The sequence below is a fragment of the Triticum aestivum genome, chromosome 2A (assembly GCF_018294505.1).
Source record: "Triticum aestivum cultivar Chinese Spring chromosome 2A, IWGSC CS RefSeq v2.1, whole genome shotgun sequence".
Classification (NCBI taxonomy): Eukaryota; Viridiplantae; Streptophyta; class Magnoliopsida; order Poales; family Poaceae; genus Triticum; species Triticum aestivum.
The window spans coordinates 770334418-770362261 of record NC_057797.1 but is presented as its reverse complement, the minus strand read 5'-3'; the positions used below and the strand labels follow the sequence as shown (position 1 = coordinate 770362261).

The following is a 27844-nucleotide window of genomic DNA, read 5'->3' as shown; positions in this document are numbered from 1 at the left end:
GTTAGTTCGGAGTCCCGGATGTGATCACGGACATGACGAGGAGTCTCGAAATGGTCGAGACATAAAGATTGATATATTGGAAGCCTATATTTGGACATCGGAAGTGTTCCGGGTGAAATCGGGATTTTACCGAAGTACCGGGAGGTTACCGGAACCCCCCGGGAAGCATATGGGCCTTAGTGGGCTTTAGTGGAAAGGAGAAAGGGGCAGCCCAAGGTGGGCCGCGCGCCTCCCCCCTCCCCTAGTCCTATTAGGACTAGGAGAGGTGGCCGGCCCCCTCTCTCTCTTTCCCCCTCGGGGAATCCTATTCCAACTAGGATTGGGGGGGGGGAGTCCTACTCCCGGTAGGAGTAGGACTCCTCCTGCGCCCTCCTCCTGGCCGGCCGCCCCCTCCCCCTTGGCTCCTTTATATACGGAGGCAGGGGGGCACCCTAGACACACAAGTTGATCATTGAGATCGTTCCTTAGCTGTGTGCGGTGCCCCCTGCCACCATATTCCACCTCGATTATATTATAGCAGTGCTTAGGCGAAGCCCTGCGGCGATAGTACATCAAGATCGTCACCACGCCGTCGTGCTGACGGAACTCCTCCCCGATGCTTTGCTGGATCGGAGCCCGGGGATCGTCATCGAGCTGTACGTGTGCTAAGAACTCGGAGGTGCCGGAGTAACGATGCTTGGATTGGTCGGATCGGGAAGACGTACGACTACTTCCTCTACATTGTGTCAACGCTTCCGCAGTCGGTCTGCGTGGGTACGTAGACAACACTCTCCCCTCTCGTTGCTGTGCATCACCATGATCTTGCGTGTGCGTAGGAATTTTTTTGAAATTACTACGTTCCCCAACACTATGCACTTTCTGAGATGCGAGATGTGGAACACACTGTGAACTTCGAACAGCTCGGGCGGCAATTCCAACTGGTAAGCCAGTCTTCCTTTCCGGACAATGACTGGGAAGGGTCCCACATATCGGGGTGCGTGCTTTCCCCTAACCTTGAATCTCTTGACTCCTCTTAGTGGGGTCACTCGTAGGTAGGCATGTTTCCCGAGTTCGAAACTGATTTCCCGGTGCTTCTTGTCATAGTAGCTCTTCTGACAGGACTGTGTGGTCTTCAATCGGTCCCGAATTACTTTCACTTGTCTTTCGGCGTCGAGCATTAAGTCTATCCCAAAGATGCTACTGTCTCCTATCTACGACCAATTCAACGGGGTGCGGCACTTACTGCCTTAAAGAGCTTCAAAAGGGGACATCTTGAGGCTTTCCTGATAGCTTTTGTTATACGAAAACTCTGCGTATGACAAGTTGTCTTCCCATTTGGCTCCGTAGGTGAGGGCACATGATCTGAGCATGTCATCTGGTGTTTGATTTACTCTCTCGGTTTGTCTGTCCATCTGCGGGTGATATGATGTACTGTGTTGTAGCTCGGTGCTCAATGCTTAGTGAAGGCGTAGCCAGAATGCTGACGTAAATTGGGATCCTCAATCTGACGCTATGATCCTAGGTACTCCATGGAGGATGTCTATCCTTATTAGGTAGAGCTTGGCCAGTTGGTCGGCTCTGTACATGGTCTTGACAAGATGAAATGAGCTACCTTGGTTAATCTGTCTACGATGGCCCATATGGAGTCGTTGCCTTGAGTAGATCCGGGTAGCCCTATAATGAAGTCCATGCAAATGTCATGCCATTCTAGCGCAGGACTCGTAGTGGCTGAAGCATTCCTGCGGGGTTTTGGTGCTCTGCCTTCATCCCGTTGTAGGGGTCATAGCAAGATACATGGTAGGTGGTGTCCTTTTTCATGCCGTGCCACCAGAAGATCTTTTTTAAGTCTTGATACATCTAGATTCCTCTTGGGTGGATTGAGTAGGCTTCTTCGTGTGCTTCTCTCAGTATATGTTGCTTTAGTTCGGCATGGTCGGGTACGCACAGTCGATCACAGAGCGATGGCTATTTCTTTCCGGAGGGAGTAGTTTAGAAAACTGTCCGATGCCTTTCTGCTAGTAGCCTACAGGTGCAAGTAGAACAGGAAAGCTCAACTTGAAGTCGGTTTGGAGTTTCCATGTGAGTCGGTTTTTGTAACTCCTATCTGCGCACGGCATTCTACTGTTTCCAGATATTTTCAAAAATAAATAAACGATTTTGTTAGATTCAGCATTTTGGTTGGGGATGTGTGACGGCGGCGATGTCTCTTAGTAGGAATAATGTCTCACACGCTCTATCCACATCCCGATGATGCGTCTAGCATTGCCGGAGGACATGTGGAGGTGTGCCTTCGTCGGATCTCGCTGGATTTGGTCGTTGTTGGTCTTCAATGGATCTGTTTGGATCCGGTCTTTGGTCGTCTTCGTTTGAGTGCTTACATGTTTAATTTTCTGATCTATGACTTTCTTCATTGGCGATGGTTGCTACTCTGATGCGTTGGTCCTATGGGGCCTTAGCACGATGTCTTTTCGACTATCTTCTACAACAAGGTTTGCACGGCTCTAGTGACGAAGGGGCGATAACGGTGCCGCGCCTTTAGCTCGCTCCAATGATTGTAGTCGTCGCTAGATGGTCGACATACATGGTTGTAATTATTATTACCTTTTTATTTTTTGAACTGCCATGATTGAAGATGAATAGATTGAAGGTTTCTTGAAAACAAAAACAAGAAAATCAAGGCACACAGGGAGCAACTAGTTAACGAGCGCTCCTTCGGGAGCCTCACAACGATCAGCGCCACTTGGCGCGCTCTCAGCCACTTGCCACGTGTCGCGCTCTGGACGCTCCCTCCGGATTTTGTTTTTTTTTATTTTTCCGCACGCGTTTTAGGCTTTTTAAATGGTTTTTTTCGACGTTTTGGTTTTCTCCCGGTCTTCCTTAGCTTTTCGATAAAAATTTTTTTGAATTTTTTTGTGCGAAAAATGCATTTTTTTCCGCAAAAGTCACGGTTTTTTCCGCGAGAGTCACGGCCGTGCCTTTCGGAAACGAAAAAAACGCGTTTTTTCTTTTTTTTTCTTTCGCGAGAGTCACGGTTTCACTTTCGCGAGTGGCACGGTTGTGGTTTCGCGGGAGTCACGGCCGTGCCTCTCGGAAAGGGAAAAACAAAACGCATTTTCTATTTTTTTTTCTGTCGCAAGAGTCACGGTTTTGCTTCCGCGAGAGGTACGGTTGTGTTTTCGCGAGAGTCACGACCGTGCCTCTCAGAAAGGGAAAAAATACGTATTCTCTGTTTTTTTTCTTTTGCGAGAGTCACGGTTTTGCTTCCGCGAGAGGCACGGATGTGCTTTCGCGAGAGTCACGGTCGTGCCTCTCGGAAACGAAAAAAACGCGCTTTCTGTTTTTTTCCCTTCTACGAGAGTCACAGTTTTGCTTCCACGAGAGGCACGGGCGTGATTTCGTGAGAGGCACAGGCGTGTCTCTTTCGAAAAGGGAAAAAAACCGTGCTCCCGGTTTCGGTTTTTCGTCCGGTTCTTTTCGTTTGGTTTTTTTTGTGAAAAAAAGCTCGTCAAAACCTACCAACATGAGATCTAGTTTTGAAGATCTCGACGCGAGGAATCCAATGGTGAAAACGGTTCGAGATTTAGATGCACGGTTTAAAAGATAAAACGTTTTGAATAAATAAATCTATGAAAAAAGGGAAAACTTTCAGGTTGCGACAAATGGCGCGCTACATGTACGTCATTTGTCGCGACCTGAAAAAATAAAGTGTTTTTTGCAACGAGTACTTTTTAATTAGTGATTTCGAATAAACGTAGGCTATTGGAGCATAACCACGCTGGACACGCGGCCTGCCGACGGCCCAGATCCAAATCCAAGCAGCCGGCCTGCCTACTGCCTTGAGATCCAAAGGCAGGTTATTTATCTCCGTCTCCCTTGTCTCAAAAAAAAAAAAAAACTCCGTCTCCCTATCCCGATCGGCTTAGGTAACCACATACGGGGAAATCTTTCTATTTATACTTTGGCCCGGCCGCCAAGAGCCACCGGACAAACACTAGAGATTGATTGATCCATGGGTTCCTTATTCTCTTCCCCAGCCGCCGAGCCGCCGCGCCGGCGGCGACGGCGGCTACGATTACGCCAACGCTCTCCGGGACTCCGACGAGTACATCGGCCGCTCCATTGCGAAAAAAGAGTATGTAATTCCTAGCTTCGTACTGGACAATTTTCTTACAAAATTTGCTTAACTGCTTGCATGGGATCTATTCTTATATTCTTGCTATATGAGATTCATTCCCTGGATGAACGTCTGATTGCCCTGAATAACCATTCCAACCATTATGTTTATTATTTTAGAAAATGATTATGTTTATTTATTTGGTGTACCCTTGTTTATTTGGCGAACAACCTGGTATTGCCCTTGACATCGCCTTCCGAACTTCTACGCTGGTCGACATCGCCCTCCATCATTACAACTCCAACAACCCGGTATGATACTCTCTCTCTCTCTCTCTCTCTCTCTCTCTCTCTCTCATACATCCAGGCGAGTGCTTAATACTTATGATTGAGAATTTGAGATCGATCGCTGCGATGCAGGGTGCCAAGTTCGAGTATCCTGAGTATCCTCCCCAGTCGACATCGGAGATGAAGGCAGCCTGCATCGGTTTCAGAGGAACTTTCTGGTACCACCTCAGCTTTTTCGGCTTGCCCGATGGATGCCACCGCCGAGAAGCAGCACTTCTTTGCCGAGCTATATTATCATAGACAGTTCCGCCAACTAGCCGTTCAAACATGCACCATCTTAGGTACTACCTAAATTTACCTTTACATTGGGACGTACTATGTTTGCTAGCCACTTAAGTATAGGCATGTTATTATGCAACTTGCAGCTAATTCTCTCTCTATAATGTCAACAGAAAAGCCGTTGTGCCGCTTTAGCAGCTCATGTGCATTTTGTCCAGAGGAATCCAATATCTTGCACCCAAGCGATGAAGAATTTGTGTGTGGAAAGCCAGATCACAAAAAAGAATTCTTCCGCAAGAAAGATATGCTAGTGCGGCCATTCAATTCTTTTATGATACCTCCTGATATAGATAACAGCGATGATCCATGACTCGACTCTTATGTTAAAAGATAGCAACAACAATTTTCTACTTGCTTATCATCCTTGTACAATTTTGTCGATCACTAGAAAAATAAAAACTAGTATTTCGAAATTTAATGTGCACAAGAACGAGTACCATAAATGAGAAGCATGGTTTTTTTTTAAGAAAAAGAGGATCACCCTCAGCCTCTGCATCGGAACGAGTACCATAACTAAGAAGCATGGGTACAACTATAATGCATACGATCCACCAGCATTTTCTCTCTCTTTTATTTCAGTGGTGCAATTTCTGTTATATTTCACTCGACCGAGGCTCCCAATGGTAATGACCAGCTAGCCTTTTGTGTCGTGGCAATGCCATGGAGACGTTAGGCTATCCTAGTGTGTTTTTCCAACACTAGAAAATATTGATCGAGTTTTTATAAAGCTCCCATGGTATCAACTGTTCCCAAACTCATCCCTCTCATCTCTCATACGATATACCTCCGATCACATACCTCTGTTAATCTCCGTTGACACGGTGATTCCACGTCCCGCACTTCTCCAATTTGAAAACTCCTGGGCCAAAAGGCCGGGCTGCTGAGCAGCAATCCAGTGCACTTGGGCTTTGGCCCTTCAGCGTTCAAACAACGCTCTATCTCTCGCTTCCGTGCTAAATTTTTTGAGAACCCATCTCAAATGATGACGAAACTATCTATCACACTGAGCACTGGAGAGAACACTTGTAAGTTTTTCATCAACATTCTTGATGTGTTAGAGGAAGACCAGCCTCTCTCACACCCTGTACTCTTGAAACAAGCTTTCGCCCCCTTTATAATAAAGGCACGAACGGCCAAACTGATACATAGTGGTGAGGAGACCCTCATCTCTACTTTTAATGAAGCAGTTGGTAGTCTTTACCGGTCAATTTTCGTCCCCCCTCCCCTGGTTTTTTTGATACTTCGTCCCACCCCCCGCTTTCCACCGTTCCCCCACATTTTACCTCCCAACCGATAAAAAAACATCAAGATACAACTACGCCTATCCTGAACCGCGCCGGTTCACAGCTAGAAAAAAGACCTAAAACGATCTAACACGGTTAACCTACGAAATGACAGCTGATCGATCTGAAACAGGACCCCTAGGAGCCGGTCCCCCGCATTTTACGTGCCCAGCCGATGTGGGCTCCTCTCGCTGTTGGATCTCGAGGTCCCCGCCGCCGTCTCCTGCAGCTTCTGCCCCGCCGCCTCATCGCCCGAGCTCGCCGTCGCACCAACCTCGGCGCCGCGCCGCCGCCGGCTCTGGTCGCCTCCACCTCCGCTCCAGGCAACCCTCGGTCGCTGGCTCGCTGGAGCACGGCGGCAGACGATGGATGCCCTGGTTGTGTGCGACGGATGCAGTTCTCACGCGCAAAGCTAGGGTTGGAGCCGCCAGCTCTTCATCCTGCCCGCGGCGGCGAGTCTTCCCGTCCCGCACTGCCGCCTCCCCGTTATCACAGGTATCTCCACCCCTTCCTATTTCCCCCTCTTCTCTCCTCTCCCTTCTCCCTCCTCCATCTCTGTTCCCTTCCCCCTCCCACCCCGTTATCTGTTCATGTTGTTGGCACCTGAAGAAGTTGGTGGCATGGTGAAAATCTATACATATTCTGTAACAATCGAAAATTCATCCATTCACTTTGTGAGATGTCACACAACACCATGCTCCAAATTGTTGTCTATCTGATCCTTGCGGCAGAATCATAGACTCGTGCATAATTGCATATATACTTATATGGGATTGCAACATGATTTGGCAATGCCTATCTCTTCTTGATGCCATTTAATGACAACTGGATTTCTCACATGTTATGAGTTTACAATCCATACAATTTTTTTATTTCGTCATTGTCGATATAGTTGGATGATGCGATGGTGATATCTTTAATTTTGACAGAGGAGCGATGAGGAAGGCGGCAAGCTCCAGCGGGCGACGGCCATAGATTGCGATTTTTCTTCTGTCAATTCTCCATGATCTAAACCATTGCATATTCTGAATATATGAAGTGTACTGAATATGGTTGAGAGAGTCCCTCCCAACTTTGTTGGGCATTGGCGTATTCTGAATAAAATAGATGAAAATTTATGTAGTGACCTTGTACAATAGGGTGGAAAGCTTTTTTATATTCATTCATGATCACTAACAAATTTATGTAGTGTACTGTCCAGATTTAGAATTTAGAACTTAGATGATTATACATGCAAGCTAATAAGATGCCCAACCGGCGCTGTTCTGTCCTGCCAGAAGATGGAAAGAAAGGGGAAGGGACTAGCAATCCAAAGAAAAGGGGCAGAGGTAATTTCTCATTTTCTGAAATTTTGTAGCAATTTTGAATAGCAGTTTGAACACTGATATTCAAGCAGATTTTAGTGATATATTAATCTTGTCATTGCAGATTTGAAAAAGTATTTTGAATCAGGGGCAGGACCCATGGGAGGGTGTGGTTGTGGGACGCAGCCACCCCCGTTGTCGCGGAACCCTAGGGCAGGGCATGGTCGCGTTGCGGGAGTGGCGCAAGGCCGTGCCGGCCGTTCCTTACATCAAGGAGGAACACAGGCATTTACATCTGACTCAATATGATCGTCTCTTCTTGATCTATTTGTGTGTTCAACCGCCTCTTCTCTGATCTATTTGTGCGTTCAACTCACGCTAGATACAAGCGGCACGGGGAGGGAGATCTCCACGGTGGTGATGGAGCGAATGGGACGGAGGCATTGGGGTCAGGGTGTATGAAGTGGTCGGGGAAGTTCGAGACGGTGGAGTCGATAAGGCCGTGTATGCATCAAAGACCTTGAGCTAGCCGGCGCAGTTGCCATAACCGTTGTGTGCTTCCGTTGAATCACGTTGGTAGTCTCATCAAAGGTTCATGAAATCATCAGGTATGGAAATGCTTCACTGTTTCTGTAAATTACACCATGCAAGTACAATATTTCAGTTTCTTTTTCCATTATTTCCCGGTTCTCTTGCAGTACTATTCAACAACCTATCTTCCTGCCTAATGGATAAAAGAGGACTTTTGTTTACTTAACATAGTTTCCTGATTAACAAAGTCATGGTTTCTATTGGCTATTTTTTTTCCTACTACATAGACAACAATGTATCTTCCTACCAACCAGATATGCTACCCCTTGATTGCGTATCTCCCAAATTGAGAAGCTCCACCGTTATTCTATATGATCGTCTAGAAATTTTGAGTTCTAATTTGGTGCGAAAACATGCACGGTGATGATGTTCTGAGGGCCGATGTATGTTCATATAGAGGCAAATAATCTCAGATTTCTGGAGTGCACCGTAATCCCATCTTTTTTTAGGAACTGTAATCCCATCAAGAAGAACATGTTTTCAGTTTTCCGAGCAAAGAGCGAAATTAACTCTATTGTTTTTTACTTCTTGCAGGATAATTAGTAGATTAATGACTTGTCGCGGGATTAACATTGTTCAAGCTGGGAGTATTGGCTTTGTTTTCTCACCTCTGGGAATTAGAAATGGATGAGTACTGGGTATACATTGGATACATTGCAAACTGCGGAACTGAAGGAAACCTGCATGGTATTCATGTTGGGTAATTACTTGAAAATTCCCTGTTCTATTGACCTGTTATATACCACAGCTTGTTGTAAAATGTTCTTTTTATACTAAATCTTCTGTATAGACCATTTACAGGATATAGGTATTCCTGATGGAATCTTGTATGCCTTTGGTGAGCCTCACTAGCTATTCAGTATCCAAAGAAGGATGGGATATCAAGCTGGACGCCCATATTCTTGAGAAATATTAAATGGACTAACTCAGATGAACACAATATTGTATGATGGTGACATGCCTGTCGACTCTTTGGTCTTGGTGATTAGAAGGCATGAAGGACGTGATCGAGCAAGTGAACAAGCAGTTTAAAGATCCAGTAAGACTACTGACCTTGTAGAGACTTACTACTAACCTTGTAGAGAGCCAAATATATTCTATCTAATAAAAATCTAAGATGTTTATTATTTGACTTAACTGGCAGTTCTGTACTACCCATCATGTTGTCTTTATGATGATACATTATGTTGTTATCCTTTCGTATTATGATATACTTTTACCACTCAATCAAGATGCAAATTAGTGTGAGAGATTACTTCCAGTACTCCTTGTCTTTGTTTCGCTTTATGTAGAGAGGGATCTTGCATTGTTACTTCTTAAAATAGTAGCACTGACAGGGGTCACCGATTTCTGCTTCCCGCACGGTGCACAGACTCCTCCCGGACAAGCACAACGACTAATACATATCACGTCCTGCCAGGAAATATTCTCCCGTTATCCTTTTCCTTTTTTCCTTGGTAGTGTTAGATAGATTTGTAAAAAGACAGGATCTAACACTTGGCTATATGAATGTATGATGCATGTTCTTGAAGGCCAAAAAGTTCAATGTTGAGAAGACATTGCAGATGTGAGGAGACATTGCGCTCATTTTTCAAGCCATTATGAGGAACAGGGAACAAATACTGCAGTTCAGAATTTTGATTTTAAGATTTGGTCATACAGTTCATCCAGGTAAAAGTTGTATGCCTGTTTGTTGTAGAGCTGTTTTAGCAGGTTGTTTTGCCACGCTGGCCTGGGCATCGTTAGTTGCCGAGTAAAGTTTTGGCCTCCCGACCAAAACTCCACTGCTTTGGCCTCTCCATCTATGATGATGTGGCATCTAACGCCCGCTTGACCAGAGAATGTGCGATGGCGAGCAGGTAGTACCCATCCCGTTCACTCCCAATGTTGGTAAAATTTTGATTTTTGGGAAGATTGGGATTGTTTGGCGTTGCGGTTAGGGTAGCGGCCAGAGGGGTTTGGGGCTGGCCGGCTGGAGTTTGAAATCTCTGCCATGTTCTGATTATGGCATCTATGCCATTTACTCTTTATGTCATGTTTGACATGTTGACTGTTTGATCTTTGCCATGTCCTGATCATGACATATGACATTTACTATATGCTAGGAGGTGTATGTCATATATTTCTATCATGTTTGATCCTTGCCAAGTTTTGAAAACAATCATGCTGAATTACATGCCATTTTAGTCTGAAAACAAAGTATATTCAGTCTAAAAACATAGTATATATTCAGTCTAGAAACAGAGTACATTCAGGTTGAACTTTGCTTTCCTAAGTGAAGGACACCAACTGACATGTCAAGTGCTTCATACTTTTTCTTTATATATCAGAAACAAGGAGGACAGGATTCGCATGTTTTGGTACAACATCTTGCTGCTGCCTTTTCGCCATTAGTCAAGTGCTTCCTGATGCCCAATTCTTTTTTGGTTTTGCTATATTCAACCTTGTCTCTGAAATTTTACATATTTCGGTGTTGCTGCTATATGCAGGGTATATACACTAGCTTCCAAAAGCATTCTAACCACACTTAGATGGAAAGTCTTCTACTACTAGCTTCTCAATAGCGAATTTGTGGGGTTGTCTCCAAGTTGAATGGCAATAGTACTAAGATAGATGGATTAGACATTATCAAAAATCATATACTGAGGCGTTCATTTTCCTTGAGATAGGCGGAAAGGTTCAAATGGAATAGCAAAAAAGCTTATGGAGGAAAGGAAGGAACTTATTGATTGCTAGGGCTGCTGGTTGACGTAATATACAATGTCTTCAAACCTTTTTCTGCATACATTCAAGCGCATTTAGAGGTACACATTTTTGTTAAATTGCAGCTAAAATACGTGCCTCAGATATGTTGTTTGAAAAAGTACAAACCCTACGCACGGTTGATTTATCGATACAGTCATGAGTCGCATGCCGGGTGTCTGTTTTTGACCTGTCGCCATTTTGCACGCAGGAGGTCCTGCTGGGTGATGGAGTACCTCTGCCGCCCAGGACCAGCGGCTATGGCAACCCAGACGTTGGCCCCGTCAGGCCGCCGTTTGCCCCGCGCGGCGCTCCGGCGAGTCCGGAGTACGCCCCGCCTCTGTACCGCGACTACCGGTCGTCGTCCGGCAGCGTCCGCCACTGCCACTCTGCTGCTTACCACGAGTACAGGCTGTAGCAGGCGGAGCCGAGCGACTGACCGTGCGCCTAGCTTCATCACCGCGCCTAACCTAACGATCACCACCCGGACCATGCCTGATTAAGCAGGAATTGAATGGAACGGCTTTGCCGTGACGATTGATCGTTTTGGGGATGTGATAGTTTCCATGCCGGCTTGTGATGGAAATGCTGTAGATGTTTTACCGAACGCCTCCTTGACTGGATGTTTTAGTATCAGCCGAACGCTGTCTTCGACCCAGCTCTTCTACCTGGCTGGTTCATTCCCCCTTCTTGAGTTTATGTAATATTTTAATATTTTCATTTAACTATTATTAGCTATGTTGTTTGAAAAAGTACAAACCCTACGCACAAACCCCTTTTTTACGTATGTCAATTGTGTGCAGCCTGAGAATTTAACTTTGAAACATGTTTTGGCACTTAATTTGGTTTTCCATCTTATATATATCTCTACTACAGTGGACTAGGAAATCAGCTTTACCATTTGGCATGCCAGAGAAGTGATTCATTGATTGCTATTTTAGAAAGAAAAGTGAACTCAATTTTTCTATTGTTATCCATTAATTTGTTTGTGTTACATGTAAACCATCTTTGCCATTTGGCAGATCAAATGTTGTTGTTTTCGCCCCCACTGAAACACCCTACCAACGCACCACTTCCTAAGATTATGTATTCTGATGTTTACAAAATAACTTTAGATCTATTCAAATTTTATATTATAGGAGTTATCTTCTTATAGTTCTCTCTATTTTGAAGTTATGTATTATGATGTTTCTTGAGTAAATTTAGACCTCTTTACAATTTTACATTATACTTGTTGTCATTTCATGTTAAGGTACACATAAAAGGTTGATTTGGAGAATACCCTCGTCGATGCGAACCTAAGATAGTCGAAAGAAAGTATGTATCTTCTCGAAGACCAAGGAAAAAGAAGTTTAGTTGTATGCAAAATTGATAATTAGTGTCAATCTTATTGCTACACGTGCATTCTAACCTTTCTGCCTGATAATTTTTATGCAAGAAAATTTGTCAACTATTATGATTCAGCCTTGCTTTTATGAAGGGGATTTTGATATATGTTGTTATATTTGTCATAAAATTTATTTCAATATTAAATTTATGGTTCTGGATACATTCAAGTACATTTCCTCTATTTCAGAAGGAAGTGCAAGCGAATCTCATGACTATAATTCGATGATAACATCTACTCCCTCCGTAAAAAAATATAAGAGCGTTTGGATCACAAAAGTAGTGATCTAAACACTCCTATATTTCTTTTGAGGGAGTATTTTGATACACATGTTTTTTTGTGATAACAATTTGTTTTATTTCATCTAGCTCTTTTTAAGAACTACGGATCTGATTTCTGAAATGTTGAAGCTGGTTTAGATGATGAGGGTGACTAGCCGATGGATGGGATTAATTCTTCTATGAAGTCTGTTGGCATAAGAAGCTGCCAAGATGCTGCTGAGAAAGAAAAGGTTATGTGTATGTGGTCAATGATCAAGGACGACATAGGAAAGTTACCAAAGTTTTTCTGTTTATTTACTTTAATGAATCACTTCCATCACTAGGAAAGTGTTTTGAGGATATTAAGTATTCCTACCTTATCGACCGTGCATATGAAAGTGGCAAAGTGTATGACTTCTTTCCACTATTTTTGCATCCTCTTCTTTTCTTACTTGACTCAATTTAGTCCAGAGGAGACCATTCTAGGAAATAGGGAGACACTCGGCTTTCTTCATCCGCCACTGGCAATGAGCTGAAACCGATGTCTGTCGATAATGATTAGTTAGGTGAGCTTATTAGTTGTGTGCTGTCCTTAGTGGTGTATGTGGTCTTGTTGGTTCCAGGTCGGCCGGGTGCCCTTCTATGTGGGCATGCTGTAACACTTTTTGCCTGGGTTTTCGTTAATTAATTGGGCAACTCTATTCTTCCTTGTTTAATGAATGGGGCCCTAAGCATGTGATTTATACACTGCATATACTGATATTTTAATATATGTTTTTATAGATAAATTTTTTGCTTCATGGCATATACTGGCATTTTCATATATGTTTTCATAGATAAGTTTGTTGTTCATGGCAACACATACGCATTCAACTAGATTTAGCTTAATTCCTTATATTAGGAATAGATCTTGAAGGTGATGTGGTCAGATTGTTTTTGTATCATTTTGGAGGGCAAATTGAGGAAATGCCACATCTTTCCTGGGACTTTGATTCTATAGCACACCTTTCTTTTTATTAGATTATATAGCACACCTTTGACTAATAGCTAGATAAAATACCACAAATTAATTTGTTCCCTTCTTTTCCACGTCTAAACCCACAGCTCACTTTTGTTAGGACGAAATTGCCCCCAGGCTGTTTCCTGGTCGTAGGAAACCATGACAGACGGAAGCACCACGCCGCCTCGTCGTTCCTCCTCTCGACACCACCACCTCGCTGTGCCAGCTCCCCGGCGAGCCGCTGTCTCGCCGTGCCTCCTTTCCCGCACCAACCATCTTGCCGTTCCTCCTTCCCCACTGGCCACCCATACCTATGTAGCGTGTTCCTGTCCAGACGTACGTAGCTGCTCATTGCTGCACTGGCTGGAGAAGTGCTCGCTGTACATGTTGGCTGCTCCATCAGTTGTAGTTTTTAGCTGCTGGTTGGTCAGGTTGCTAGCTTTGTTAGCATATGGCTCAAATATTAGCGACACAAACTACATATTTTATTATGTGTTGATGGTTGTAGCAACTGTTGTAAGAAGATACGGATGCTTGTCTGTACGTATGTAATCAAAATTCAGATTAGGATCTAACATGTAATGATATATAATTTTGTTGGTATGAATATAATCAAAATTTCAACAGCATATTCACATAAAATTTTGACATGACCTCTCTATATTTCTGTACCATTTTCACATATCACAAGAATATATATGACAATCCAGAATTAATAAATATGAATTTATATTTGAAGCATAAGGTGAGTCATTGTGTGACAAGTTGCATCCAGAAGCATAAAGTGAATAACCATCTCAGTACACACACGAGAAGATGACAAGACATTTAAAGACAGAATTCAATCGAAAAACATCAACTTTGTTGAAGTGGCATGAACTCAATGCAAATCACTAAACACATAACATGATCACAGAATGGCATGCTACACTCCTTTTCTCTTCCTCGGCGTGAGCTTTTTTGCGGCCTTCACAACTACTTTTGCTGGAGAAGCGGGAGTCCATGTTTCCATAGAAAGTTCCCTACATAATACATCAATTTCATGCATTAAAAATAAGACCAATCTTATACATAATTCAATAAAAACATCAGATTTGTTTTTCACCTCCTTGTGATTGGACCAGGGCTGCCTTGTAGGACAGCTAATGAAGATGTACCTCCAAGAGGGCTACGAAGAGATGATTGACTACAGAAAAAAAAACATTGTTTAGGATAAAAACATGCCACACTTGTAGAGATATTGAAGATAAGCCAAATGAAATTTACCTCCTCGTTATAGGTCGAGGGCTAGCTTGTGGGACACCCAATGAATACATCCCTCCAAGAGGGCTACGAGGAGATGATTGACTACACCAAAAAAAATTGTTTAATGTAAAAACATGCCACATTTGTAGAGATATTAAAGTTAAGACAGAAAAAAAATTACCTCGTCGTCATAGGTCGAGGACTAGCTTGTGGGACGGCCACCGGAGACATCTCTCCAAGAGGGCTACGAAGAGATGATTGACTACAGAAAAAGGCATTGTTTAAAATAAAAACATATGCCACATTTGTAGAGATATTGATGATAAGCCAAACAAATACCTCCTTGTCATAGGGCGAGGGCTGGATTGTGGGACAACCAATGGAGACATCCCTCCAAGAGGGCTACAAATAGATGATTGGCTGCACAATATGTAGTTTGAGAAAAGAATATCTCACGCCCACTTGAGAAATTGAAAAGAAGCATTGTGTTTTACCTCCTTGTAACAGGACGAGGGCTGACTTGTAGGAGAGCATCTCCTGGGATTGAACATTCAACATCAACTTCGGTATTTGGTTTTATCTTTCTAGGTTTTGGTTTCCTGTCAACAAATTCAAACAATCACAAACTCGAGCAATACAAAAGGAAATATGAATTGAGCAAATGTGAATCAATATAGATTACCTTTTCTTCACTCCATTAGTTGGGCAACCAGCTTGCCTATGTCCAAGTTGATTACACTTCTTGCACCTGTTTTGGCTTCCTAATTGACCCTTTGGTGGCCGTTTCTTTTTATAATGTCCTCCTCCCTTTTCAAGGCAACTTCTAAATCTCAACTTTCTTTTTCTTCCTACAGAAATTTTGGGGAGTGGTGCATGCAATACAAAGTCTAATTTAACATTAGGCCATTGCGATCTATCTGTGAGGGGCTCTACAACCCCCATATATGCTGCCCTAAACCTTTCTAGAGAGTAGTACTCATGAAGATAATCTTCCATCTTCACGTTCCTTTTCCCAATCAAGAAAACAAGTGCATGTTCACATGGTTTACCTGTGTGCTGCCACTCAAGGAACGTGCACTCACTTTTCTCTATGTTAACCACATGCCTCAAATTGTCTTTGTTGATGTCCCTGACCTCATCTTTCCAATTACTTGATCTGGTAACTTTCAAGTGCCCAAGCCCTCTTGTTCTATTATTCACTTGTTGTACAACTGCTGGCAACATCCGTCCTTGTAGCTTCTCCCCAATCTTTCTCCTTGTTGCAACCAATTTCATTATCTTTCCATTAAGCGTGTCAGCTAACACATCTACGGGGAGATCTTTGGTTCCTTTTATCCAATTGTTAAAGGTCTCTGCAAGGTTGTTATGAATGTAATCACACTTGATCTCGATGTCAAAACTAGACTTCATCCACTTCAGATTATGGTAATCTTGCAAGTACTTGCCCACAGTTTGGCTAGATTCTAGAACCTTGGAGAAGTGGTACTCAAACATTGAAGGTCTATATGTCTTGCCTGCAGCCCACATGCGTCCAATTATGTCACCATTATATCTTTTCGAAAAATCCTGCATTAAATGCCTAAAACACTCCCTCTGTTCTGCTTGAGGGAAAACTTTCTTAACTGCATTTTCTAGGCCTTTACATGCATCAGTACATATAGCAAGCTTTGAAATTGGCCCTAATGCTCTATGCAACTGTGTCATGAACCATGTCTAATTATCTTCATCTTCGACCTCAATAAAACCAAATGCAAGAGGAAACATCCAATTATGTCCATCTAAAGCTGTGCATGCAGCTAAATGACCATTCCACTTCCCATTCAATGCAGTTGAGTCAATGCTAAGATAAGGCCTACATCCAGCATGGAATCCATCTACACAAGGCTTAAGTGCCATAAAGAATCTGCGAAAGTAAACTTTACCTTTCATTATTTTAGTATCGACCTCAACAATGCTTCCAGGGGATCTAAGTTCCATCTCTGCTTTGAAATTGAATAGGTAACGGAAGCTACTACCCCAAGAACCATAGATCTCGTCCTTTGCTCTCTCTCTCCCCTTCCATACGGTGTGATAGCCAGTGGTTACATTCCAGTCTTCCTCCAACTTTTCTTGTAAATCCTTGCAACCAATGTTTGGAGTTTTCCTCAAAATTTTCTTAGACCTTTCTTGAACCCAATCTTGCGAGGCCATTGCTGAATTTAGCCTGCTACTTGAAACACATGTGTGTGCCGGTCCTATCTGATTAACCTGCATACATCACAAAGTTGTTAGCGTTGCTACAATAATATGATGCTACCATAACAAAAATAATAGAAAAAGTGAAATAAATAGCTATGTTAGTACCCTGGTCTTTGTCTTATCAGCCATAATACGACATGTTATTTTCCACGGACAATCCTCAGCCATACAATGTGCCATCCACCTACTCTTGTCAGCTCTGTGAGTCCCAAGGTTAAATTCTTCATTAATTGCCCATTGCCTCACCGCTCTCCTACAATCGATCATTGTTGGAAAGATTGAACCTTTCTCAACTTTTGGATGATCTTTGTCATATGACATTTCTATGTCTTCAGGAACTTGATCATCGACTGGTATAGCTCCCTCAGCCATTAACTCCTCATTAACATGGCACACAACAGCCGGAGTTGGATCATTTACTGGTTGAGCATCCTCAACTTCATCCTCAATTCCAAGTACCTCACATATGTTTTCCTGGGACATAGGAGCTATTATATCATCACCAATAGGAGTTATATCAAGAGTGGACCAATCAATGACAACTTCACCATCAGATTGCACGTATCTCTCATTATTACGGAGCGCATTAGAATCATCAACACATGATGCACTACTAGCATTTGACTGGTAAACATCAGAACTTGAGCAAATGATGTTGTCTACTATCTCACTAGATGGGATATTTTCCGAGCAAGATGATGCCGTAAACCCCTTTGCAATGTCCACAACTTGAGCTAGCACAAGCAATTCTTTCTCTTCCCATCTCTCAAGAAATGATGTCAGCAACTTCCAGTAGTTATCAATCCTCTCAACTGATTCAAAATGCTTGTCCTTGCACAAAATATGAACCTCCTACCCACTCCCCCAAACAATTTTGGACCCAATGAGTTCTATCATTTTTTCAACCGTAAAACGTTTCATGTTAACCTCAAACTCCACATCATGTTGGGCCACTTGATGCTTGCTGCCATCGTCAAGCTTTGCTACAAATCGAAGAATTCTAACAATTACTTTATAAATGACAGTGCGCAACTCCACACCTTCTTCCCTATACAATTTCAAATAGAATCAATGATTAGGCATGAATATTCGTCAATATTGAGTTAACAATTCACAGAACCCTCCAATTCAAAAGCATAGGTTGATCGACTAACCCTTCCGGAGCTGCGCCCTCTGGCTCCAATCGTTCCGAAGCTGCACCCTCTGGCTCCATCTCCACCAACAGCACGTTCTACTCGTACTTGTGAAGCCTTCCCACTAATTCTCCTCCTCCACCATAATCTCCATGGCTTAGGGTTCCTGAACACAGATGTCAGACCAAATGTATGTGTGTGTGTGAGAGAGAGAGAGAGGGAGGGAGGGAGGGAGGGAGAGAGGCAACCTGTACGGGGCGGCGGCAGAAGGTATGTGTGATCCGTCGGGAGAGGAGAAGAAGCAGGAGAAGGCAATGGCGGGAGGTGACCGCGCGCCCGCGAGGACGAACGGCGAGGAGTCGGTTCAGGAAGGAGGCACGCCGAGGCAGTAGGTCGCCTGGGAGGAGGCACAGCTAGGCGGCGGCGCTGGGAGGAGGAACGACGAGGCAGCGGCGTGGTGCTTCGTCTGCGTCTCGTACGTCTTGATCGTTTCGTATGACCAGGAAACGACCTGGGGGCAAACTCGTCCAAAGAAAAATAAGATATGGGTCTGGACGTGCAAAAGAAGGGAAAAAATCAATTTGTGTTATTTTGTCCAGCTATTAGTCAAAAGTGTGCTATATAATCTAATAAAAAAAAGGTGTGCTATAGGAGCAAAGTCCCAGGAAAGATGTGGCATTTTCTCAATTTGCTCCATTTTGGACAACAAAACAACGACATGGAAGCTACATGTAAAGTAAAAAGTATATGAAACTCAAACCTAGGTGGGAAGTCAAGAGGCAATAGATTGAGAGGATGAATGATGTCTAGACAGAGGAGGTGATGGATAACAAGTTCGGTGGAAAAGGGCGGCTAGAGGGATGTGTGGTGTTTGTAAGAATAGAGAGAAGAAGATGCTTGCAATTATGGTATGGTTGAACATTATGTGCACATGCAATGTGCTCATTGGAGGGGAGGAAAATGATCATTGTTTACAAATTCATTTGTTGGCCCGTGGCACAATGATATATGGGAGAGGATAAAGATATATATGCCACTTTGTATTCTTGCAAAGAAAAGGTGGTTAAGTAGACACAATGATCACCAAGGAGGAAATGAATGGAAGATATGAGGGTCTCGAGACAATGTCATTGAAAGAGGCCGAAAATTCATTGAGTTTTATACAACAATTAGGAAAATATATTATAAAGCCCGTGGCAATGCATGGGCGTTCTACTAGTACAAGCAGGTCGAAAGAAAAATATAACGACACTGATCTAGTGGCACACGTACCACTAACCCAACACCTAACAGGAAACCGGGAGACACCATCCCTAACACATAACACCCACTACTACTGTGAACCAACATGTGGTTGAGATGGTTAGGTGGACAGTGCTATCCCTAACCCACCAGGGTTCAAATCCTGGTGCTCGCATTATTCCTGAATTTATTTCAGGATTTCCGGCGATGCGCTTTCAGTATGAGGAGACGTTCCCGTCGACGACGAGGCGCCTACGGTGACTTCGTAAATCTCAAGATGATATGCCGGCTCAGTCTCTCGGAGGTGCTCATAGGGGTAGAATGTGCGTGTGTGTGCTCATAGAGATGAGTGTATGCGCGTGTATATGAGCGCTTATGTCTGTACTGATGCTAAAAAAAAACACCCACTACTACTGGACAAGACCGGAGGCGAGCCGCTTGAAGAAACCACTGGTGACTGGTCACCATGGTACCGAACACACCAAGCCAACTCCGAAAGGACCGCCTCACCGTAGAGGCAGCCCACTCGCTCCGGGCCGTGGAGCTCTCTCCCAAAAATCGTTATCAAAACCATCAAACAAAAGGTGAGAGAAAATGTGGCATATTGGGTCCAACATGGCAAGGTTCGCTCATCCACAGGGACGAAAACACATGAGAAAATCCTGCTGCTAGTGCACGCCAACCAAACATGTTTTCTCTCCGGCAGAAATATCTCTGAAATTTTTCTCAACACAACGGACATTCTCTACTGTTGCACCCATACCAAAGCTCCCGCACTTGTCATGAAGCTAGATTTCAAAACAGAGTTTAATTCGGTCTTCTGGCTATCCCTTCTAAAAGAAATCTGTGTTCAGTTCGGTCATCAAACTAGATTTCAAAAAAGAGTTCAAGCGCTTACAGGTGGGCCTCTTCTATCAGTAATCAGTTTAAACCTCTCCAAACCAGTCATGAGAGTTCATTGAGAAAATTAGTCAGGAAACTGGTAGATTTTTGGGGCGCCCAAGGAATGTGGTAGCAAATCCAGAATTGAACTTGAAATGTGGCAGTTTTTTGCAATTCACTTGAACTTAACCCGACTGCCTGCACCAACCCATATGGTGCTACGGGTGCACCGTCCGTCAAAAATACACTGTACAAGTGTATTTTTTCACTTCACTTCGGTTCTGTAGTCAAGCAATTGAAATGCCTAGTGAATTTTGCTCCAGGTGGTCTTGTTCTCAGGGCAGAGCTGGTTGAAGCAGAGCTCTGTTTTCTTGCAGTGAGCTATTCAGCCGCCTTTTCATTTCTTTCCCAGCTTACAATTTTTTATTAGTGTTTAATGATGTTAATACTTTTCTTAATTTACTAGAGTATTTCTTATGAGTAATTTGTGACAATGAATTTGTAATCATATGGGTGGCAAAATCTTTCTACCCTTCCAAAAAGTTGGAATGCACTGGCACTGGATAGTTAAATTCACAGGGTCCCTGGCTCCCTGTATCTGTATGCATGGGTAGATATCGGATGCTACCATGCTACCATTTTCTTAAAACCACTTTTAAATGTTTCAAAAAATTATGAGTGTTAGCAAGACACATGTCTACAATCTGTAAGAATTTCAAGTCAAAATTCAAAATGCACATCAAGAACCAAAAAGACATATTCTAATGTGCACAGTGTCATTTCGGTTTTTGTCCCTGCATGTGTAAGGAAATCTGTGAAAACACTTTTTTTAAAGAACAAACCACCTGATATTTGTAACTGTTAAGCTATAAACTTATCCAAACATCTATGATCAGTAATGTATTAGCAAAAACCGGCATTTTCTGAAAGCACGAGAGAATCCTTTAATGTACATGGTGACAACCCAAATTATTTTTTACAGATGCCCATATCCATATTCTTTTTCCCCCAGCACATGTAAGTTGAAAGATTGTTAGTCAAAAGCTAGCTAGTTTATTTTTTGGAAGTTAATGGATAATTAATATAACTAGGGAACCGCAAATTTGCTAATAATGCAGAAGCTCAAATTCGCATTCCAAAGATTTTCTCAGCCGTTGTACAGACAAGGCAATGTCCAGAATCCATCAACGCGCCCAGTGCCAACATCCAACCAGCCTACATTGACGAATCAGCTCAGATCCAACAACCATCACACCCATGGACAACGTCGGCGTCTCCAAAACACTCTGTCTCTACTAAATCAAATTTGCGAAAGAGGTCTTGATTAGCATGGATCAGGGCCGCTCGATGCTGATGTTCGCATTGCCGGCAACCGGTAGCAACGCCTGGACCAACTCACCGACCCTCGGATGGTCTTTCTGGCAGCAGATCTTGATCCTCTCGATGCAAGGGTAGCTGCCTGAGCCCGATGGCGGCGCTCTCCTTGTTGACGGCAAGGCTTTGCATCTGCTGCATTCCTCCTGCAGAATATCAACATGAAGGTAGTATCAGTAAGAGTTCTAGCAGACCAACAGGTACTTGGACATACTTCTGAGCAAGTACCATTTTGAGCTTCACAGTTAGCTCCTTCAGCTTGTCCGAGCGCTGGAGAATACTGTGCAGTGGGTAGAAGTCAGCAGTCATGACCCAATCGCCCAGGACCAAGCTTGTCAGATTGCTCAACATGGGGCATGTTGGCAAACCTCCCTCAAATGCGCGCTTCAAATTCATCCATCAGACAAGAAACCAGCATGTTACAGAGTTGCAAAGAAAACATAATACCAACATATACGAGGCATTCCTAGACTAATAGCAACATTGGGCAAGTTTCATCATATGGGTAAGAAAAGAAAAGAACCTGTTCTTACCTCATGTAATGGCGCATGCAACTCCAACGTTGTGGCATGTGAAAGGCCATCAAGTAGATGATACCCCACTACTACTGTGTCCCTATGATAAAAATGTTTGGATACTAGACTAATCGAAGCTGTTACCAGAGAAGACAGATCCCTAGTTACTATACCACCAATGTCTGTGTCAAGGATAGAGAGATTGGTAAGGTTCCTAGCACAAATCAGGAGACTGGGGGTGAGGTAGCACTGACTGATATGCAGAACCTTGAGTGACCTTGATGAGATCTCCTCATGGCCCCAGAAAGTGCACAACTTCAGCCCTAAATGTTCAAGCACAGGGCAGTCGTAGTTCAACGGCCTAAAAAACCCATGTCTCAACATGGCAGCTTGGAGCCTGATTGTTTTCAGGTGCTGAGAAGGAAATATTGCTGTCTTATCCAAACTGAGAGGTCCAGAAATATCAAGGACACGAACTTTGTGCATGATGGCATGACGAATCCACACGGAACATTTGGTACAATCAACGCAGCAGGGAGAGATTCGGGCTTCATCCAAGGAAGCGGTATAGTCGCGCAAGAGCAGCAAGCAATCAATGAAATTCTCCAACTTGCTATTATCCACGAAGTCTTTGCCGTCGATGCGGATGAACGGTGTAGAGCACCAAAGAAAGCGCCATCTTGGTGAGAGAAGGCTTGTGCGCATGACCTGGGGCATCGGCAGGAAGGACATCACATGGTGGAGCAGATCGTCGGACAGGCTGCTGAGCCTGTCGACACCATTCCTGTTGCGTCCCACACTCTTTGAGCCACAGGGAATGGATGTTGGTGCCGACATTTCGTCAAACAGGACGGCTGCATGAATCCACAAAGGGCAAGGGCAATGCTAAATAATCAAAATCACATTCACAGGTATACACATTGCAGAAACCCTGGATACACACAATGCAACCTTATACAAACACATACAGTTCAGGAAAGGGAAATACATATCTATGCAGCCTTGAGCGAAAAATTGTGGAAAGTTTAAGCTGCAATAAGCTCAATATTGGGCTAAAGAATAGCATAAATAGCCCAATCAAGTCTCACAAGCATTTCAGTTCAGGAAATATGTTCCAAATGTGTAGATTTGAAAGCAATGGCGTCAGTTATTCAGTTGTATATAAGCAGGAAGTAGCATTGCATGATTTGCATCAATTCTACTGTATGGCAGTATAGGCAGAAGCTCTGTATGCAACAGTTTTATTCAGCTTCATCTTGCCAGATCTGCAGGAAGTTCAATTGTACCCTGCTTAACTTGCTACAGAACCCTGCGGGTTGGAGACGAGCCGGCGAGGGGAGGGGGCCGCGCGGCCGGCCGGCGCCGTGATGGCGTCGGCGTCTCCGCGACACCTGACAGGGGAGAGGGAGGCGAGCCGGCGAGCGGAACGAGAGGGCGGCCTGTCGGCGACGTCTAGCAGGGGAGCGGCCGACGGCCGAGGGAGGTGAGCGGCGCTGGCTGCGGCGGCGCCTCGCCTCTCTCTCTCTGACGACAGGGGAGGAACAATTTTTTTCTTTCTTTGAGCGACACCAGAGGAAGTGACGGGAGCAGGCTGCTGCCTTGCTGGGCTAAGGCCATGCTGCCCTTTTTGGGCCACAAATCTGTAAAATATGACACGAACATTTTTTGAATTTGTTAACTCACACAATTTTGGGAACAGCAATTTTTGAATTGATGAACTTTCTGAATTCGCGATTTGAATACACGAACATACTTCAATTTCACAGACATTCTTTAAATCCGTGTACATTTTCAAATTCATTAAAAATTGAATTCATAAACTTTCTCAATTTTTTTGAACAATTTTTGAACTCGCAAACATATTATCGAATTCATGAACAATTTTTTGTAGTGACAAATCGTTTTTCAATAAATATTTTGGATCCATGACGATTTTTGAACGTCAGCTTGCTGGGATACTTTTCCGAATTAATTAACATTTTTTTGTGAATCAGTCTCTGTAAATTCTTAAGTTTGCACTTGGGTAGATAAACCAATCCCCTAGTTTCCTCTTGCCTTTGCTTTTGAACTATGCAACTCCGTTTGATAATCAATAGAATGCGCTAGAAGACTTTCCTAGGAAAAAAATGTAGACCTTACGCACCACACCAAACAACGAAAAGTGGGCTGAGCAAGAAGTATCTTAGATCAAATATGCCCTCATACATTTGCGCCAAATGCGCGTATACAAAATCCGCTGTTTGTGAATGTATGTATACCAATACAGTTCTGTTTACAACAACAATAGCGATAAACTACTCCCAACGGGGAGGAAAGCAAAAAACGTACTGAGTTCAAAGGGAGATCTATAGAGGAATTATTCCGAGACGCAAGTGTTCGAGGGGTGCAGGTGAACAAATGAATGTAAACGGCACGGTAATCTGGCGATCACTCCGACAGGAAGATGGATTTGCACTGCTGCACGGTGTCATTGGGGCTGGTAACTGCACATGTAAACGGTCAGTCAGCACCAAATCCCGATAAATAAATCATGGGTGGGACTCGGCTAAAAAACTGGGCCAGACACCAGCTCTAGTCTCGCTAACAAAGCGGAGTAACAGAGTAATGTTTTGCAACTAAATCACAATGGGAGCTGCGTAATGTTTCTGAGGGGGTATTGATGCCCTATTATTTACTCGGTTACAGCCCGAGGTGCACACTTCAGGGACGAATATGACTTGAAAAGGTGCTACTCCGGATGATTAGATATGATGGTGAAAAGGTAGTTTCTGACAGCCACTACAGCTCGATCATCAACAATTCAGAGTGGTTGGATATTAATGATACTGCCCTCACGCTTGAGCACAATGCCAAATATGAAATCAGTTGGCAACTAATAATATCGTTTGCTACAAAGAGGTTCTCTCTGTCTCTCCTGTTTACTTATTAACCAGCCATTCGAGAAATCTCCTGTTAAGCTACGATATTTCTTATCATGCAGAATTGTTCGTTCAGGGATGTCCTATATATAAATATAAATGCCTCCTAGATTTCATAACCATCAGAAGAATAGCTTTTAACATACAACTAGCATACCTGTATGACCAACTGTTCTGTCAGATTCAAATATCTCATGATCATTGCCACCCTATTAAACATAATGAAAGGAAAAAACGAATGTCAGTTTCAGTTTGTAGTATATAGTACAGCTAAGTTTGTAGTAATTAAATGGGATGTCGTTAAGTGTGGCTTGAAAAGTTTATCAAACAACATCTTGTGTGCACAAAGGTACTTCACAAAAAGAAAAGGAGATTTCTTTACTTGGAAGCACTGCACAACAAAAGTATATATCTCTTACCTTGTAGGTTTTGTCCCCAAAGAAATGGATTTCCTTGAATTCTTCCAGATATCTCAAGCAGTAGGTTTTGTCCCAGCCTTGTGGGAATACCTGAATTCAGTGATGCAGTAGTAAATACCAAACTGAAGGTTTCTAGCAGATTTTATGAGTTTAGAACACTTACATCAAAACTGATCTGCCCTCCAATAGAAAAAGTCAGGTTCAGGTGTGCAAACTTTTCACGAAGCACTGAGACCATTTTAGGCCGAACGTTATGTACCTAAACAAAACGAGTCGGTTCAGTTTCATGTTTTCTATCTAATAGCTATTTCCCTTTCTGACTATAACTAACTACTTGTTCTTATAAGAGAATCTGTACCTTATCATACTTCTCAAAATCATCACGTTCTTGTTGACTACAGTTCCTCCCTATAGGTGACACATTGATCATTCCACTCCTGAACTCTATGAATGTACCCCTGTGCAAACATTTACTTTACCCGGTCAGTAAAGGGCAAGCGCCCGAGGGAATTCTCGAACAGGATTCTGCACTGACCTTTTAATTGGGATATCCAAGTCCGCAATGTAATGAAGAGTGAAGTTAATGAATTCCTGCAAAGAACACATAAACATCACTACCAAGGCCTCAAAACTCATCTTCAACAGCAGTACGAGAAAAAAAAACGTCACACAACACAGGCTCACCTTAAGCTGGTCATCTCCAAGATACGTTTTCAAGCTCTGCAGAGTGAAGAACACCAGGCAAAATTCAGTTGTACATCTGTGCTAAAACAGCGCGCATTATGCGGCGTGGGCACTTACTTGCGTCCCGATGAGCTTGCCGTCCTTGTGCGCGACCAGGCCGTTCTCGGAGAAGACGTAGTCATAGTCGGTGATGACTGCAGTGGGGAGAACAAATATCAAGCTCAGTCTTGCAGTTACAGTTACAGACAAGGTGAGTAAACAGTGCGGTTAGGGGGGACTCTGAATCCAAGCAGAGTGTCCTGCTGAATCCAAGCAGGGCGGGTACCTGATTTGCCGAGCTGCTCGGAGATCTTGACCAGATCGGATCCCCCCACCACGCCGACGGTCACATTCTGCTCCCAGGAAGAAAACCAGAGTGCCACAACCCAGACACACAGTGAGCAATCTCGCCTGAGAATTGTACGGAAAAGAAACTGAAACGAGAGAACGACAGACAGGGTCACATTCGGCCTCACCTCGCGCAGGCGCTTCATGAACTCGAGCATCTCGGGCGTCACCTCCTTGCGGGCCGCGGTGAGTGTGCCGTCGACGTCGAAGAGCGCGAGCACACCGGCGTTCTTCCTCGCCGCCGCCGCCGCCATCTTCCTCCTGCTGCTGAAGCTGCTGCTACGAAGAAGAAGAAGAAGGGACGGGGCGCTCCTCCTCGCGGCGGCCGCGTGATATAGCGCCCCCGGGGTGGTCGCCGGGAGGAGGATGCGTGCGGCGGAGAAAGAAGTCAGCTTTGCGGCGCGGATCCAGATGCGCCGGGGCTGCTCCTCTATCTCTTCTCGCTCCCCCACGAGGCCACGAGGCGGCAACGGCGACGACGGGGATGACGTCGTCCCACGCGGGTCGGCGCGGGCCGACGACCGGGCGCCACGTCAGCCGCCTCGACGTGCTTCCGGCGACGTGGCGGTCGCGGAGTGGCGCACTGCGCGCAGAGTTCGTATCCACACCCCCCACGTAGGAGACACGCTGGGGCTAAAATCACTATGGACCTTTTTTTTTACCGCACACATTATATTAATTGAATTATTAATTAATACTCTCTCAGTAAAGAAATACTGAACTAAACGCTCTTATATTACTTTACAGAGGGATATTAAAAAACAGAACACAACTGCATATAAAACTAGCAGAAAGACGAAAACATGACAAATGTTCACGAAACATTGCAGAGCGAACCGCACATAGAAAACATTACAAATAGGTCCTTTAAGCATCCTCGCGGTCAAACACATGAAAGCCTCTCACGCGCCCAAGAGACACCAATTGATTATCGACAGGAACAAAAGTGCTCGCGACGCTTGTTCTTCCTGAAGCATGCTGAACCACAACACCGATTACTCAGCCGGTGCAAGCATGTCCGCAAGCTCCTCCCCCGTCGGCATGTCGTCCTCCATGGGCTCAGGCCCCTCCATCTCCCCCTCCATGAACTCGGCCATCTCCCACCGACAATGTAGCAAAACATCGCCGGCTACAATGAGCAAAGTCCTCTCGAGCGAGACATGCAAATAAAAAGGAGAGGATGTGCAATGAATGCCGTGTCTGAATTGCCCGTAAATCAACAAACTTATAGGAAAATGTAACCGCCTCAAAGAAAACATCAAAGCGCCAAGACACACCAGGGCCATGGCAAATCGACATAATGCCCCAGCCAAACTACCGGGTAGCCGAAAGGGCCAGGCAAACGCCTCCCACAGGCAGCACAACGGCTAAATGGCCATCCGCACAGCTGGGTAGCCAGAAGACCCAGACAAGCGCCCCCAGCCCGCACAGACGGCTGGACATCCCTTTGCATAGCCGGCTGGGTGCACCAGGCGAGTGCGCATGTCTAGCTCGCGGAGAACAATGCTTGCACGGACGAAA

The 27844-nt window shown here is 44.2% G+C and overlaps 2 protein-coding genes and 1 long non-coding RNA gene across 12 annotated transcripts; 1 reads left to right on the top strand and 2 right to left on the bottom strand.

Moving 5' to 3' along the window:
* The first annotated feature begins 6130 nt into the window (after positions 1-6130).
* LOC123191090 (uncharacterized) lies at positions 6131-11442 on the top strand. 9 transcript variants are annotated; one of them, XR_006496710.1, is made up of 9 exons: positions 6132-6497; positions 6932-7330; positions 7431-7914; positions 8432-8597; positions 8688-8936; positions 9235-9464; positions 9597-9756; positions 10567-10701; positions 10851-11442. It is a non-coding gene; the product is annotated as an uncharacterized lncRNA (long non-coding RNA). The 9 variants fall into 9 exon arrangements; XR_006496706.1 differs by having other exon boundaries at positions 6131-6497; positions 9597-10701; XR_006496708.1 differs by having other exon boundaries at positions 9235-9756.
* Positions 11443-21135: 9693 nt separating this feature from the next.
* Positions 21136-23845, bottom strand: LOC123186623 (F-box protein At4g22280-like). The gene is made up of 3 exons (XM_044598354.1): positions 21934-23845; positions 21629-21784; positions 21136-21546 (listed from the first exon to the last, which is right to left on the bottom strand). The coding sequence occupies exons 1-3, from the start codon at positions 22750-22752 to the stop codon at positions 21361-21363; spliced, it is 1161 nt and encodes a 386-aa protein (XP_044454289.1). The 5' UTR covers positions 22753-23845; the 3' UTR covers positions 21136-21360.
* A 240-nt stretch (positions 23846-24085) lies between these two features.
* Positions 24086-26920, bottom strand: LOC780594 (phosphomannomutase-like). Of its 2 annotated transcripts, NM_001428022.1 has the most exons (10): positions 26452-26909; positions 26262-26328; positions 26054-26130; positions 25937-25972; positions 25788-25843; positions 25611-25710; positions 25416-25511; positions 25253-25342; positions 24991-25042; positions 24086-24398 (listed from the first exon to the last, which is right to left on the bottom strand). In NM_001428022.1, the coding sequence occupies exons 1-10, from the start codon at positions 26575-26577 to the stop codon at positions 24343-24345; spliced, it is 756 nt and encodes a 251-aa protein (NP_001414951.1). In that variant the 5' UTR covers positions 26578-26909; the 3' UTR covers positions 24086-24342. The 2 variants fall into 2 exon arrangements, with proteins under 2 accessions (NP_001414951.1, XP_044459795.1); XM_044603860.1 differs by having other exon boundaries at positions 24098-24398; positions 25788-25972; positions 26452-26920.
* Positions 26921-27844: the final 924 nt, after the last annotated feature.